The sequence below is a fragment of the Apodemus sylvaticus genome, chromosome 14 (assembly GCF_947179515.1).
Source record: "Apodemus sylvaticus chromosome 14, mApoSyl1.1, whole genome shotgun sequence".
Lineage (NCBI taxonomy): Eukaryota > Metazoa > Chordata > Mammalia > Rodentia > Muridae > Apodemus > Apodemus sylvaticus.
Genome location: NC_067485.1, coordinates 45691875 through 45707017, shown reverse-complemented (window position 1 = coordinate 45707017; position 15143 = coordinate 45691875). Strand labels below are relative to the sequence as shown.

At 39.9% G+C, this 15143-nt stretch overlaps 1 protein-coding gene across 3 annotated transcripts in view; it reads left to right on the top strand.

Annotated features, from left to right (window-relative positions):
* Aoah (acyloxyacyl hydrolase) overlaps positions 1-15143 on the top strand; it is a 237576-nt gene that overhangs the window by 132537 nt on the left and 89896 nt on the right. For all 3 annotated transcript variants that reach the window (XM_052156295.1, XM_052156293.1, XM_052156294.1), the window contains exon 12: positions 9538-9629. In XM_052156295.1, coding sequence (XP_052012255.1) covers positions 9538-9629 — 92 coding nt within the window. The remainder of the gene's footprint in view (positions 1-9537; positions 9630-15143) is intronic.

Below are 15143 nucleotides of genomic sequence, written 5' to 3'. Positions count from 1 at the left end.
CAGAAATTTTGTAGTTTTATGAGGTCCCATTTGTCAATTCTTGATCGTAGAGCATAAACCATTGGTGTTCTTTTCGGGAAATTTTCCCCTGTGCTCATGTGTTCAAGACTCTTCCCCACTTTCTCCTCTATAAGTTTCAGGAATCTGGTTCTATGTGGATGTCCTTGATCCACTTAGACTTTAGTTTTGTACAAGGAGATAAGAATGGGTCAATTTGCATTTTTCTACTTGCCCACAAGTTAAACCAGCACAAATTCATTAAAAATGCTGTCTTTTTTACACTGGATAGTTTTAGCTCCTTTGTCAAATATCTATAAGTGGGTGGGTTCATTTCTGGGTTTTCAGTTCAATTCCATTGATCAACGTGCCTGTCATTGTACAGTTTTTGTCACTATGGCTCTTGAGGTCAGATACAGTGATTCCCCCAGAAGTTCATTTATTGTTGAGAATAGTTTTCACTATCCAGGGATTTTTTTGTTGTTGTTGTTATTTGAAATGAATTTAAAAATTGATTTTTCTAACTCTGTGAAGAATTGAGTTGGAATTTTGATGGGGATTGCATTGGATCTGTAAATTGATTCGGCAAGATGGCCAATTTTACTGTATTAATCCTGGCAATCCATGAGCATGGGAGATCTTTCCATCTTCTGAGATCTTCTTCGATTTCTTTCTTCAGAGACTTGAAGTTCTTGTCATACAGATATTTCACTTGTTTGGTGAGAGTCACATCAAGGTATGTAATATTATTTGTGACTATTGTGAAGGGTGTTGTTTCCATAATTTTCTCAGCCTGTTTATCCTTTGAGTAAAGAAGCTTACTGATTTGTTTGAGTTCATTGTATTTCCAGCAACTTTGCTGAAGTTCTTTATCAGCTTGTTTATCAGAGAAGCTCTCTGGTGGAATTTTTGTAGTCACTTAAGTACACAATCATATCATCTGTAATAATGAAATTTTGACTTCTTCCTTTCCAATTTGTACCGCTTTGTCCTCCTTTTGTTGTCTAATTGCTCTAGCTAGAACTTCAAGTACTATATTGAATAGATAGGGAGAGATTGGGCAGCCTTGTATAGTCCCTGATTTTAGTGGAATTTCTTCACATTTTTCTCCATTTAGTTTGATGTTGGCCACTGGTTTGCTATATATTGCTTTCACTATGTTTCGGTATGGGCCTTGGATTCCAGATCTCTCCAAGACTTTTATCATGAAGGGATGCTGAATTTTGTCAAAAGCCTTTTCAGCATCTAATGAAATGACCAGGTGGTTTTTTTTTCCTTTGAGTTTGTTTATGTAGTGGATTACATTGATGGATTTCCATATATTGAACCATCACTGCATCACTGGGATGAAGCCTACTTGATCATGGTGAATGATTATTTTGATGTGTTCTTGGATTTGATTGGCAAGAATTGTATTGAGTATTTTTTTTTTGCATCAATGTTTATAAGGGAAATTGGTCTGAAGTTCTCTTTGTTCTTTGTGTGGTTCAGGTATACACATAATTGTGGCTTCATAGAATGAGTTGGATATTATTCCTTCTGTTTCTATTTTGTGGAATAGTTTGAAGAGTATTGGTTTTAGGTCTTCTTTGAAGGTCTGATAGAATTCTGCACTAAAACTGTCTGGTACTGAGCTTTGTTTGGTTGGGAGATTTTAATTCCAGCTTGTTTCTTAGAACCATTTGCTTGGAAAATTCTTTTCCAACTTTTTACTCTGAGGTAGTGTCTGTCTTTGTTACTGAGGTGCATATCCTATATGTAGCAAAATTCTTGGCCCTGTTTACATATCCAGACTGTTAGTCTATTACTTTTTATTGGGGAATTGAGTCCATTGAGGCTAAGAGATATTATGGAAACGTTATTTTTACTTCCTGTTATTTTTGTATTTAGAGGTGGAATTATGTTTGCGTCGTTATCTTCTTTTGGGTTTGTTGAAAGAAGAATACTTTCTTGCTTTTTCTAGGGTGCAGATTCTCTCCTTGTGTTGGTGTTTTCCATTTATTGTCTTTTGAAGGGCTGGATATTTGGAAAGATATTGTGTAAATTTGTTCTTGCCATGGAATATCTTGTTCTCTCTATCTATGGTAATTGAGAGCTTTGCTGGGTATGGTAGCCTGGGCTGGCATTTGTGTTTCCTTAGGGTCTGTATGACATCTGTCCAGGATCTTCTAGCTTTCAAGCCTTATAGGATTCACTGCCTTCATCTGCTCTAGCCACTGTAACAAAATAACTTACACTGGGTAATTCATGGATAATAGCAGCTTATTGTCCGTAATTATGGAAACTGAGAAGTCCCTGATCAATACACAAGGTGTTTAGTGTCTGGTGTGCATCTGATTCAAAGATGGTGCTTTTAGCTGTGTTCTCAGTTGGTAAGAGGAGACAAAGTAGAATGTGGCAGCTTTTATTAAAAGGGCTCTAACTCCATTGGCAATGGTGGCAGTCCAGGGACTCACTCACTTTCTAAAGGCTCCAATTCTTAACGCTCCTAGCATCAGGTGTGAGTTAACCTATGAATTTTGAGGAAGCCACTTATACATTAGCATTTACAGTAGATATGTGCTTCCGAGAGTCTTCCCCAGGCCCATATGTGACACAAGCTTGCTTGTCGGGGACTGCCATAGTGTCCTGGACTTCCCTAATTTTCATTGAAGTGAACTGCAAAGTAAAGTGAACTGAATGCATGGACATATTCTCTAAGCTTTCAACCAACCAGTAGATGCCATTATTAAGTTTGGTTCTATTAGTGATACAGTTGTAGCACAGAAGGGTAAAGGAATGTCTTAAAAGATAGGAAAAGCTCTGTGACCACTTCCCTTATACACAAATTCCGTAAAGTGGTACTTGAAATAGATAGATAGATCTCCTGAGTGTGTGTGTGTGTCTGTGTGTGTGTGTGTGTGTGTGTGTGTGTGTGTGTGTTCTGACTCTACAGCATGAGATTTCTTTCAGTCTCATGCATCTGGGAGTGTATAAAGCAAACACAAAGTTAAACTTCTTTGTTAATATTTAAACATCAAAATGTTATTTTATTACAACTGTGGTACTTAACACAGCCTGAGATCACAGGGAAAGAAATCAGGTGTTATATTCTCTTTCTATTCCTCTAGAACTTCATGCCCCATCACTACCTCCATAATGACATGGTTCATTGTTCAAAGTGCTTCCTGTCCCCATCAGAGGCCAGAACAGATCCCAAGCACCTGAAGGTGGGATCTGTTTGATGCCACACAGTGTTCTGGTATTTATTCCCAAAGTACTCATTCTTCACTCTTCATATGTTAAATGTGGCCTCCATAGAAGAGAGATGGAGATGAGACGGAATGATTGAGATCTGTGAACTTTATTTCTAAGGCTCAGACTGACAGAGCATCCAAGGCAACCAAGAAGTCTTGTTTCCAACAACAAGGATTTCAATTCAGCTGATTATGATTTCATAACTTGTGGGAAAAGCAAGAGATATGCATACACAAAAGAGGGCTAAGACTGAGCACAGCAAAGGTTATATCTGCTCCAATCCTTTTCCTTCCTAGTTCCATGAGGTCCCATTACTTACTATTGCCTGGGCATACCATCCAAGCTTCTTCTGAGTCTTCTTAAGCTGAGCCCTTGCAGGACATAGACTACATGTCATAAGGGATTTTTCTGTCAATATATATATATATATATATATATATATATATATATATATATATCCTCCAAGGACTGTACCAGCAGCCATAGGATACAGGGTGGAAAGGGAGCCTTCCCACACTTCTCATTTGTGATTACACATCAATGTACTGCTGTTTGGTTGAAGGAAATGTCTGGGCTCCTTTTCAGAAGGGAATATTGAGGACTGGACACATGATGGTGTGTTGCTCACAAAGTTCTCCTCTTTTACCTTTTTCCTTAGGTGGTGGTTGCGGTTGTGGTTGTGGTGGTGGTGGTGGTGGTGGTGGTGATAGTGGTGGTGGTGGTGGTGAGACAGAGATTCAGTGTAGCCCACACTGGTCTCAAACTCACAGTCCTTCTGCCTGGGAATACAGCTATGAGCCAAAAGACCCATCTGAGATGTTCTAGGAGAGGACAAAGAAGGAAGGAAAGGGAGAAGGAAATCCTTCTGTTATCAAGTTTGTTATTAAGTTAAACAATTTGTGCATATTTCTTGTCTTGTTTACTGGCATGTAAGGGGAATTCGGAGATAGTTACTTTACTTACTCTGTCTGAAAAATACAAGCATCATATTCTAGAATGTTCGCCAATGGGTACCATTTGGCTACAGAGTGCACTCATGTAGCAAAGCCTAAAGGAATAGGGTAAGGTCAGGGAAGTTTGCAAGAAAATAAAGGGCGTCTCTAAAAGTTGGATAATTTTATGTTTGTACAAGAAAAGACACTCCAGTAGTGACATGGGTGGAGAACTTGAACAAGCAGTAATGGTGGTGCTCCAAGACTGAAAAACATTTAAGAAGAGAAGTTCACATGCACCACCTGCAGGACGACAGGGAACTGCAGGCCAGTGGAGCTCTGAGATCTATGGTCTCAACAGTTTTTTGTTTTTTTTGTTTTTTTGTTTTTTGTGTGTTTTTTGTTTGTTTGATTGATTGTTTCTGCTCATTCAGACTTAAGACTCAAAACACCAACATAACAGCTACTTCTTTTTTTTCTGAAGCAACAATCTTTCTTTGTATTCTTTAACAGTTTCATTCCTGGTAAGTAAATATAAATGACCTATTTCACTGATAATTTGTTTTCACTGATAATCTTTTCTGATAATGGTTACCTGCATATCCCTTCAAATGACAATATACTATTTGAAAATGGGACAGCCATGTCTCAAGCTGTTGTATTCAAATTATCATGTCTAGCCCAGTTAGGCACGTTAGGGAAGAGGACACACTGTGAAAGCTGCTTACAGTATTGTGGGATGCGGAGAATCACCAGCAAACCAAATGCCACCAAAGAGCTTCCTCTGACATTGGAAGATTAAAAGCGCTAGATAATTGCAATTGATGTCATTGCTCTCACTTAACAAAGCTTCAAAGGAGCATAATGCCAGTTTGCTAATGTGATGGCTTCAAATAGGCATGAACCGGGGATGATTTTGGTTGGATATTCTGAAGATACATTGTATATTTATGAAATTGTCAGAGCAAGTGAAAAATAGTCTTTAAAAACTAGTTAAGAGCTGGTGGGGCTGTAAGATGGTACAACCACTGTGGAAATCAGTCTGGAGGTTCCTCAGAAAACTGGGCATGAGACTTCCGGAGGACCCTGCCATACCTCTCCTGGGAATATACCCAGAGGATTCCCCGGCATGCAATGAAGACACTTGCTCCATTATGTTCATAGCAGCCCTACTTATAATAGCCAGAAGCTGGAAAGAACCCAGATGCCCCTCAAAGGAGGAATGGATACAGAAATGTGATATATATACACAATGGAGTACTATTCAGCAATTAGAAACAATGAATTCACAAAATTTTTAGGCAAATGGTTTGATCTGGAAAATATCATCCTATGTGAGGTAAACCCAATCACAAAAGAATACACATGGAATGTAATCTCTGATAAGTGGATATTAATTAGCCCAGAAGCCCTGAATACCCAAGGCACAAATTGCATAACAAATCACTCCCATGAAGTAGTATGGAGAGGGTCCTGATCCTGGAAAGGATTAATCTAGCAGTGGAAGGGAATATAAGGACAGAGAAAAAGGTGGGAGGTGATTGGAGAAGGGATGGAGAGAAGAAGGTTTATGGGACATATGGGGAGGGGGGATCCGGGAAAGGGGAAATCATTTGGAATGTAAACAAAGAATATAGAAAATAAAATACTAAAAAAAACTAGTTAAGAACCTAAATTATTGTACATTTAATGATTATTAAAAATAAGAAACACTGCTTTCCTCAATATATGAAAATACACACAAATGATGTTAAATGAAACTGCTACACAAAGTAGTAGACATATGTCAATTATGATATATAAATTCAGTCATGTCTTTGGAAAACACAGAGGAAAACTCCAAGCAGTACAATAATCAGCCTGTTTCTCACTGAGCATCATGAGTTCTTTTAATTGTAATTTTTCTTGGCAAATACAGTCTTTTCACATATATGATTTAAGATACATTTAGAAAACGTTTGAGAACATCAATGCTCATGAGAAATAAGCAGGATTTGATGAGGGAAATCTTCATTCGTGGTTCTCCTGCTGTAAATGCTGAAAATGTCCTGGGTATAATGTTGCATGAATGTGGCTTTTAGTGCTTAATATGATTTAAATGTTCTTTTGTTAAAGACTTTCACACATTTGTTATTAATGGCTGTTGCCTTCCTGTTTATGTCTCAAGTTTAGTAAAGAAGGCGGGGGAGGAGGAGGGAATCTGTGGAGGCTGCAGCTGGACTACTCAAATGATTTCTGTTATCTAACAAGAAACTGCATTCCATGAAGCCTGGGATGATCTTCTTGGAAAGGGGTGGCCCATCCTAAGCACATGCTCTGCACTGTGTTGGTCCTTCAGATGGCTGCCCCATTCCTCACTGTCTTTGGATCTTCTCCCAAAGCTCTGCTGAATCAGAACATATTGAACCTGGGGAACTGCTAGCATCCTCCTGACAAGCTTCTCTAGAAAGAAACAGGCCTTGTCAAAATGCCACGAGTGACATCTAAAACATTCAACGAGGAAAACATCTCTCTGCATTATTATGAAGTTATTCAAATCACTGGGGTTAAATGGATGGATCTAGTTAGTACTATAGCCATGGAATGCAAACTCATGGGGTTCCAGCTGCAAGTCAGCACCAGCTGCTGCACACCACAGCTTAAATGCTAATAGAAGTGACATCAGAGCCAGTTGAGCCTCCTGGATACTAGCAAGGATTTCAGCAACTATTCAAGTAATTGAGGCCCAGTTCTCCAGAGAAATGAGGGGAGGGAATGCTGGGGGGCAGAGAACAGCACCCGCATGGACTATGGAAGCCGTGTCTCAAGCTGCTGTATTCAAACTGTAGAGCTGTGTTGCATTTGTAGAACTTGACATGAAAGACAGATCCCGTTCCCAGGGTGAAGCCCTTCCATTTCTGGCACTTTTCAAAATGGCCTCACCTCCTCTATTATTTTAAGACAGAATACTAGACAGGTTTCCCTGTGGTAGCAAACTTGTCATCTCATTCCTTCCTTTAGAAGAAAGAGAAGCCCCATCAGATCCTAAAAATCTAGTTCCATTTGGGTTTCCAAGTTGAAGTCACCACTTTGTCTCCTACTCTCACCCATACAGAAATGGGTGAGAGTAGGAGAGAAGAGGAGTACTTTCTTCTCTTAATATTTAACATGTCTTACAGGTTACCGGCTCATAAATTCTACCTATATCTCACAAGCCATTTGCTTACTCATATCTCTGCTTAATGCGGCTTAAGAGCTTTATGCACTCTATTTGCCTTTCTTGTCTTCTCTGGCAGAATTGAATATTCCCAAATCCTACAGTAAACATACATTGTAAGCAAAAAGATATAGGGAAAAAACATAACATACAGAGGAAGGTTTTGTTCCACAGTGGTAGAAGAAATGGAACTGTAAGGTAGAGTAGTTGAGTCACAGTAATACAAGAGTTTAGAGGAGAAAGTGTGTCAGGTAAGCACCAAAGTTTTAGTTAGGGATGTCATGTTCCTCTGAGATAGCCTAGAAGTCTCAAAAAATTCATTTCTGTGCCTCTATAAAAGGTAACTCCCAGTCAGGGCAGGTGTATGTCAGAAAGCCAACCCTTCCTGGCCATGCCCTTCCTCTTTACCCCCACCCTCCACACCAACCCCATCTCCACACATTGTGCTGGAAACCACCTTGAGGTAAATGTCAGGATGGGAGAAATATGCAAGGCAAGACAAGCTTGTTGCTGTACTTGAACACCTGTTTTTATCTTGGCTACGTTTGGCAAATCAATCAACATAGTAGGTGTCCAATACCTGTTTCGGTAAGCATTTTCTGGAAATTAGGTCCCTAGAAGCATTTGTGGTAGAAGCCATTTTTAAAAGCACTAATAAGCAGTCATAGCTGGACACCATTTTCTTCCTCAAGTTCACACCAACCATAGAAAGGTGGCTTAAATGAACACTCCTGTATCAACACTCCAGGCCACACGCTTTCAACATTTTGCAATAGCCATATGCCCATTCTTTATTGCTAATAACTTCTGCAGACAAGAAGACTGTCTGTGGAGGCTCAAGGTCTAGAAGCTACATGTAGTAAATGTGCCATTGCTGGCCATGCTGGCGTGGTATGAAACATCACATGGTTACCAAGAGCATATGTGTATGTGTGTGTGTGACTCTATGGTGACTATGTATGTGTCCCTACTTACACAGCTGATAGCATTCAATCATAGATTTACTCCCCAGTGGCCTTATCAGTTCCTAATTACCTCCCAAAAATTCTACCTCTATACACCATAATTTGTACGGTTGTTTTATTCTCTGGATGCCTCACCCTGGGGATTAAATTTTAATATGGGTCTCAGAGTGTACAAACCATATTCATACCACAGCAGGTGTGTGAATCTGCTGATGACAGTGCGAGAAATGTATTTTGGGTCCCCAGAAAATAACTACAAAACCCAAAGTATTTTGACTAAAGAAAAATTTTAGTTGTGCAGAGATGTAGCCATGCCAAATCAATGAGGCAAGCACAGCCAACAGTCATTTTTTATTACTAATTCAGAGAGGCCGTGTTCCTGACTCTGAGCAGTCAGAGCTTGGCCTCGGACTCTCCTGTGGTTGACTAACTCAAAGAAGTATAGCCGATGAGAACAGCACACAGCCCTGAGCACATATATTGATTTCAAAATGTGCGTGTCAGGGAAGAATTTGAATAATTGCTGAATGATTTCTTTGTAATGTTTAAAATGGAGTTTTGTCTTGTTTAACCCTCTGATGGAAAGACCGCACATTTTGTTTCCAATTCCCACAGTAGGCCATATTGAATATAGCTGCATATTATGAGGAAAGAAGCCACAATCTGATTCTCAGAAGTGCTTCAGACTCCCAGGATCAAATACATCACCTTATTGACTAGAGACATTTGTTCCTGACTTTTAATATTATTTGGGGGGGGGGCAATTACTTTTTTGGGGTTTTTTGGGGGGGGGGGTTGTGTGTTTTGGTTTTTTGAGACAGGGTTTCTCTGAATCGCCCTGGTTGTCCTGGAACCCACTCTGTAGACCAGGCTGGCCTTGAACTCAGAAATCTTCTTGCCTCTGCCTCCCAAGTGCTGGGACTAAAGGCATGCGCCACCACTGCCTGGCTGGGGTAATTAGTTTTTTAGCAGTCAGCTTTTTGTTCTTTTCAACTGAACGATGTTGAAAGGTTCCCTGTCCCAAAGCATCCCTCAGAGTTGTGGAAGGCTCCACGTGTTCCTCTTGCTTCACAGAACCAGTGGGAGCCAGTGATTCTGACTATTGTGAGTTCTCAGGTGTAGTCAGAGATGAACCATCTTCATTAATGACAAAAGCTCAGGAACAAAGTGCCCATTGGATACTTACTACTTTATTACTTCTTTCCTTTAGAACTCTTTCTTCAACTTGCCGTCAGCTCTTACTGATGAGCTCAACTGGCCCCAGCTCTCCGGTGTGACGGGATTTCTGGACTCCACTAGTGGGTATGTTGGCACACTCCTATACTGTTTGCACACTCACACTCTGAAGTTCACCTGTGCACAGAGAGAATAGGATCTGGAGCTTGCTCCCAAGATAGCAAAATGAAAGTTATTCTGAGTTATTCTCAACCATGAATGACATATACAAAACCTGCCACTAATGTGGTCCAGCCACTGAAACAGGGTCTGGTCTACATTGAGGAGGGAATGTTTCTACTGGGGTCTAGAATTTACATTCAATAGAAAATACTCAATCATATTAGTGAATTTTTCTTTTTCAAGACACAAGGTAGTTTACTTGATGTTCAATTCAAGAAACTAATAGTAACAAAAACAACAGAAATTAATCAGGAAGTCATAGGGGTCTATAAATTATCCTAGTTTCAGTGCTCTAGAAGTCAGCTAAGTCCATATGATGGATGTTGGCTGAGAACCCAAAGTGTGTATCCCAGAACCACACCCAGCAGGGATACCTAAGATGCTATGGAGGTTTGCAAGCATGTCTTCATGATAGATAGTCCCAGGTATGAGATTTAACATCTGTCCCAACATGCCAATATTTACAATTGGCAATAACCATAAGGAATACTGCCACCTTGAGAACCCTTTTATGTAAGTAGAAGAGAGGGGAAGAGCAGGAGCAGGACATAAATGGCCATTTCCAGCTCAGGCAACAGCCCAGGGAGACAGAGGACACCAGAAGTCAGACTGTGATGATGATAGGAGGATAAATGTGAACACGTCTCATTTACCCAAGTTTGCCACTTATACTTTTAACAAGTAATTGTTTTTAGCTTGACAAAGAATATCACTTCTTATAAGTAATACGTTTATTGCTTGTATTCATTCACGTTAAAAATACTCATTAAACAGCTATCACCAATCAGACATTGATACCGTAGGAACTGTGTCCTTTCCTGCAGTCAATTACAGTAATAAGTTAGATGTGACAAGGGGAATACAATGGCAACACAAGGTAGATATGCCAATGCAGGTTTGACCCCTGGGCTCAGTGGGAAAGTGCTCAATAACTTCTTGAGGTACAAGGCAAGGAGCTCAGTCTCCAAAAAATAGAACCAACTTTTTAAGACAACCACTCATGATGGTGTAAGACCAGTTTGTGAAGACAAGAAATGGAGATCTGTCTTTTCAGTTTGCTTCACTGTCAAACTTAATTGTTTTTAAAGCTAGTTCTTGTCATCCATGTAAAATTTCTAATAATTAGTAAATGGTTAGTAAAGGGTAACCCTTATGAGAAGTAGGAAGTAGCTATAAGCCACACACCATACAGAATACCATAGAGATTATTTTGTTTTATTTCACTTTTCAGATAAGGATCTAAAGTTAAAGTAGGCATATTAAGAAGCTTGACCAAGGTCACACAGATAATACAAGTGGGTAGAACAGGAAAGGAAGGGCCCCCCACTCAGAATTCCCACCATGTTTTGCTATTTTCATATGAATGCCAGTCTCTCCAGCCACTGTCACTGTGAGTATATGGTCTTGTAATAAGTAAGTAAACTGCAACACAGTCCAGTTACCTGTGTATGGAAATACATGGAAGATTTCCTTAGTTGATATTTGTGTACTAAAAGTAGAAAGAACTGGTTGGGTTTCTCGTTCTTCACATGCAAACCTGAATTCATAGAGGAATAGTATAAATTTCAGCCCCCTTTTAACCTCAGGAAGTTGCCAAGAAGGGAATGCCAATGCCAGGCTGATGTTTAACATTAAGTAGTTTACATCTTTACTAGACCTGTAGGGAGTCCAGCTTAGAGAAGCAGCGGAGACTCTTATTATTCTGGCCTATTTTCTTCAATGGAAGGAAATGAATCCTGGTCACCTGGATCACCAGTAAAAGTGGTCACACAACCTGGTGATCCTTTGCTATTCTACAGAGCCAGCTCCACCCAATTCCCCCAATATCCTGAGCATTTTTTTAGAGCCTAATACTGAGCTTTGTCTCACGATGAAGAGAACCCATCCCTATGAAAGAGGTCCCATGTGCCTTTCATCTTCTGCCTATCCAATCTGTCCTAATGCTTATCATAGATCCTTTCTCTAGACCTGAGCCCTGAGCTCTGCTTATCAGGCAATAGAATTCTTTCTTACTGGAAAGGTCACAGGTACGTTGCTGTCTTCCTAGGGAGTTTCTCTGTAGCTGTGCCTAAAGCTAAGTTGTGATAAAATTACCATGTGAAAACATTTTTCAGACTTATTATGCTTGAATGCATAAGAAGAGTAAACCAGGAGGTCAGTCTTGGGTGGTCAGTCTCTGAAAGTCTTGACTCAGATCCTATAAAGATGGTACTGTGAGATCTGTGAGGTACCCCAATGCTAGACCCACTTAGAATGTAAAATGAAACAATTTGTAAAACTTTCTGTGGAGCTGCGCATCAGATGCTACCCCTGGGCAGATGGTCCCAGGTAGTAGAAGAAAGCAAACTGAGCAAACTATGAAGAGTAAGCCAGAAAGGAGCATTCCGCTATGGCCTCTGCTTCAGTTTCCACCTCTAGGTTCCCGCCTTGAGTTCCAGAAAAATGTACAGACCTGCTTCCTCATCTCTTTCCACAAATAACTTCAACACATTAGCAATTGCTTTTCAAAAATCTAATGACACAAATTATACTACTTTTTGTTTTGCTTTGTATTGTTTTGTTTTGTCTTGTTCTGTTTGTTTGCTTTTAGAACAATAGCATCTGGTTTTACCCTAAGTCTCTAGGCTATCTAGTCTCAGGTTCTTGGTCATCCAAGCCATGTCATATATGGGTCCCATCTCATGGAGCGGACCCTAAGTCAAAGCAGAAATTGGTTAGTTACTCCCCCAAGCTTTGTGCCATCATTGCACTAGAATATCTTTCAGGCAGGACATCATTGTAGATAAAGGGTTTATGATCGGCTTGGTGTTTACATTTTTCTATTGGTACTTGTCAATCCCAAAGATTGGAGGAGAAAGACTGCCAACCCAAATTATCATGGTCAACCAATTGAAGCAAGCTATTTTACTTGCATACACAGGCTGCCTCTCCCTAAACCAGGGTTTAAGTGGTCAGCCTAGGATGTGATGAATATTATGGTGTCAAAAACCGTGAGCTAACACCAAGATATTGCTAGGCAAAAATTCTATTTTTATGGCCAGGCCAAGCTTACGGTCCCCCTTAGTAAGAGGATAAAGTGGCATTCAAGCTGTAGCAGAGGAATTCTTATGCAGGTTCATTATGACTTTTGCAAGCAAAGCAAGGCTTAACGGAAGTGAAATTTATGTGATTAACATTTAGCATAAACACAATGTTACAAGTTTTAATGTTATTGTGGAAAGCTCTTTTGGAAAGCCTCTTCTTTCAAGTCAAGTCAACCTGGCTTTCAGAAGGTCTTTGTGGTCTGTTTGTTTGAAAAACAGTCTACACCATAAAAACATAAATCTCATTTTACTTGAGAAATACAAGTACAAATGCCAAGATTTTGGAAACAAGTCTGCAAGCTGAACAATAGAGGGAAAGGGGGCCCTGTTAATATTTAAATTATATTAAAAACAATAGAGAAGGTAGAAATAGTGGAGGAATCCAAGGCTTTTATAACTAATGGGTAGGAGGCTTCCAAATGGGAAAAATAGGTGGAATTACAAACACAGACAGACTATAACAGGTAGTCAAAGTTGTCTCAACAGATAGTCATAATAAGGTAGTCACAGGTGCTTATATGACCTTTTGAATCTGAAGTAGAGTTGCAAAATAGTTATAAACAACTTTTTGAAACTGTGATTGCCATTCCTAGAACATGTAGTGCAGAATCATTTGTAGTTAAGGTTACCAGGGGGCTTGGGGAATGGCCCAATCCTTGAGGAACAGGGATTTAATCATAAACAGGAATAAACCATTATTTTTGTCTTTACAATTAAGCCCTTTAAGCCTAAAATGAAGGCAGGCTGATTCTTCACAGTGTGCCAAGTACCTCCCTCTACCAAAGACTATAGAATGTAAGAGTGAAAGCTCTCTGTAGGCACCAACTTGAATTCTGCATGTTCAGTAAACTGCCTAAATGTTGCCTTCAGCAATGGGGTTTACTGTCAGTTTCTGGAGAGCAACCTATATCTTGGCCACAGCCTGTGTTTGGGGGTTTGCCTGGGACCCTTTTGGCCAACAATCCAACAAGATGCACCCAATCCTGGCTCTGGAAACTTCATTTGGTGACAAGATGGCCAGTTAAGGTTCTGTCTCTTCAGTATTTAGCTTAATTTTAGCTGTTTCTCCTTGTAGTCTCTATCTTATCTCTTTCTCCCTTCTCCTTGCCCACTTAATCCTCTATTTCAGTCCCTCATTTATCCACCTTTATGAAATACACTTATTTGTCATCATTTAGGAGACCAGGAAGTCCAAGGTGAAGGGGCCAGCTTCAGTGGTAGCCCTTCTTATTGTGTCCTTATGTGGCAAGGGAGGGCATTACATGACTAATCCCAGGAAGCCTATTAACTCAAATCTCTCTTCCTCTTCTTATAAAACCACTGATTCCACCACAGCATCTCCATTCTTGTGACTTTACCCAACCCTAGTTATCTCCCTAAAGCACTTTCTCTAAATATCACCAACAAATGAATTTGGGGATTAAGTTTCCAGTCCATGAACTTTCTGGGAACACATTAAAACCATAGCAACATTTCATTCTGGAAATGCCATCCAGCTGTGACTTGTGTGAAAGTCATCCTGGTTCTGAGTGTTGTTATCTATAGACCTGTCTGTTTGTGCTGCTTGCTCAGTGGGACTCTGCATGTTGTCTGTCATATTTCTAAGGCAGTGGAAGACACACTACACAGCTGGCCATTCTTGTGCTTTAAACCCATGCCTCTGCACACTGTGGGGCCTCTGGCTCTTTTTTCAGTAGCTGTTCCTAAGCACTACACCTGCGGTCTCTGTCATTCAGCGAGAATGACAAACAGGCTAACTCCTATTTATTAATAATAAAATCATCTGCTTGGAGTCTCAGTTACAATGGATTCCTCCATTAAGGAGAAAAGTTAGGAGCTGACATCCTCAGTGTGTATCACCATTCAATACACCCCTATGGATGGCAGGACTATTAAACCATTTTATATGCCATCATGTAACTTATACCTGCAGATAGTCTATGCTAGAAGATTATTCTTTCTAAAAATCTTTTGATGATTCCCTTTTAATTGTTATGCATTGGAGTTTTTGCTTGCATGTATGTTTGTGTGAGTGTGTCAAAACTCCTGAAACTGGAGTTATAAACAGTTACGAGTTGCTATGTGGTTGCTGGGAATTGAACCAGGCTCCTTTGGACAAGCAGCCAGTGCTCTGAACTTCTGAGCAATGTCTCCAGCCTTTGGACTGTTTTTTATATTTAAAAAAATGTTTAAAGGACATATCAAATATCTAAGACAAATTAATGTATGGTTGAAGTTCTCTTCTGGTAGAAAGTAGACAAATAAGAAATATTGAGGTCACTCACTTACCTAGAATGTGTGAGTTCCTGAAGGACCTGGCTGGTATTTTGTCATC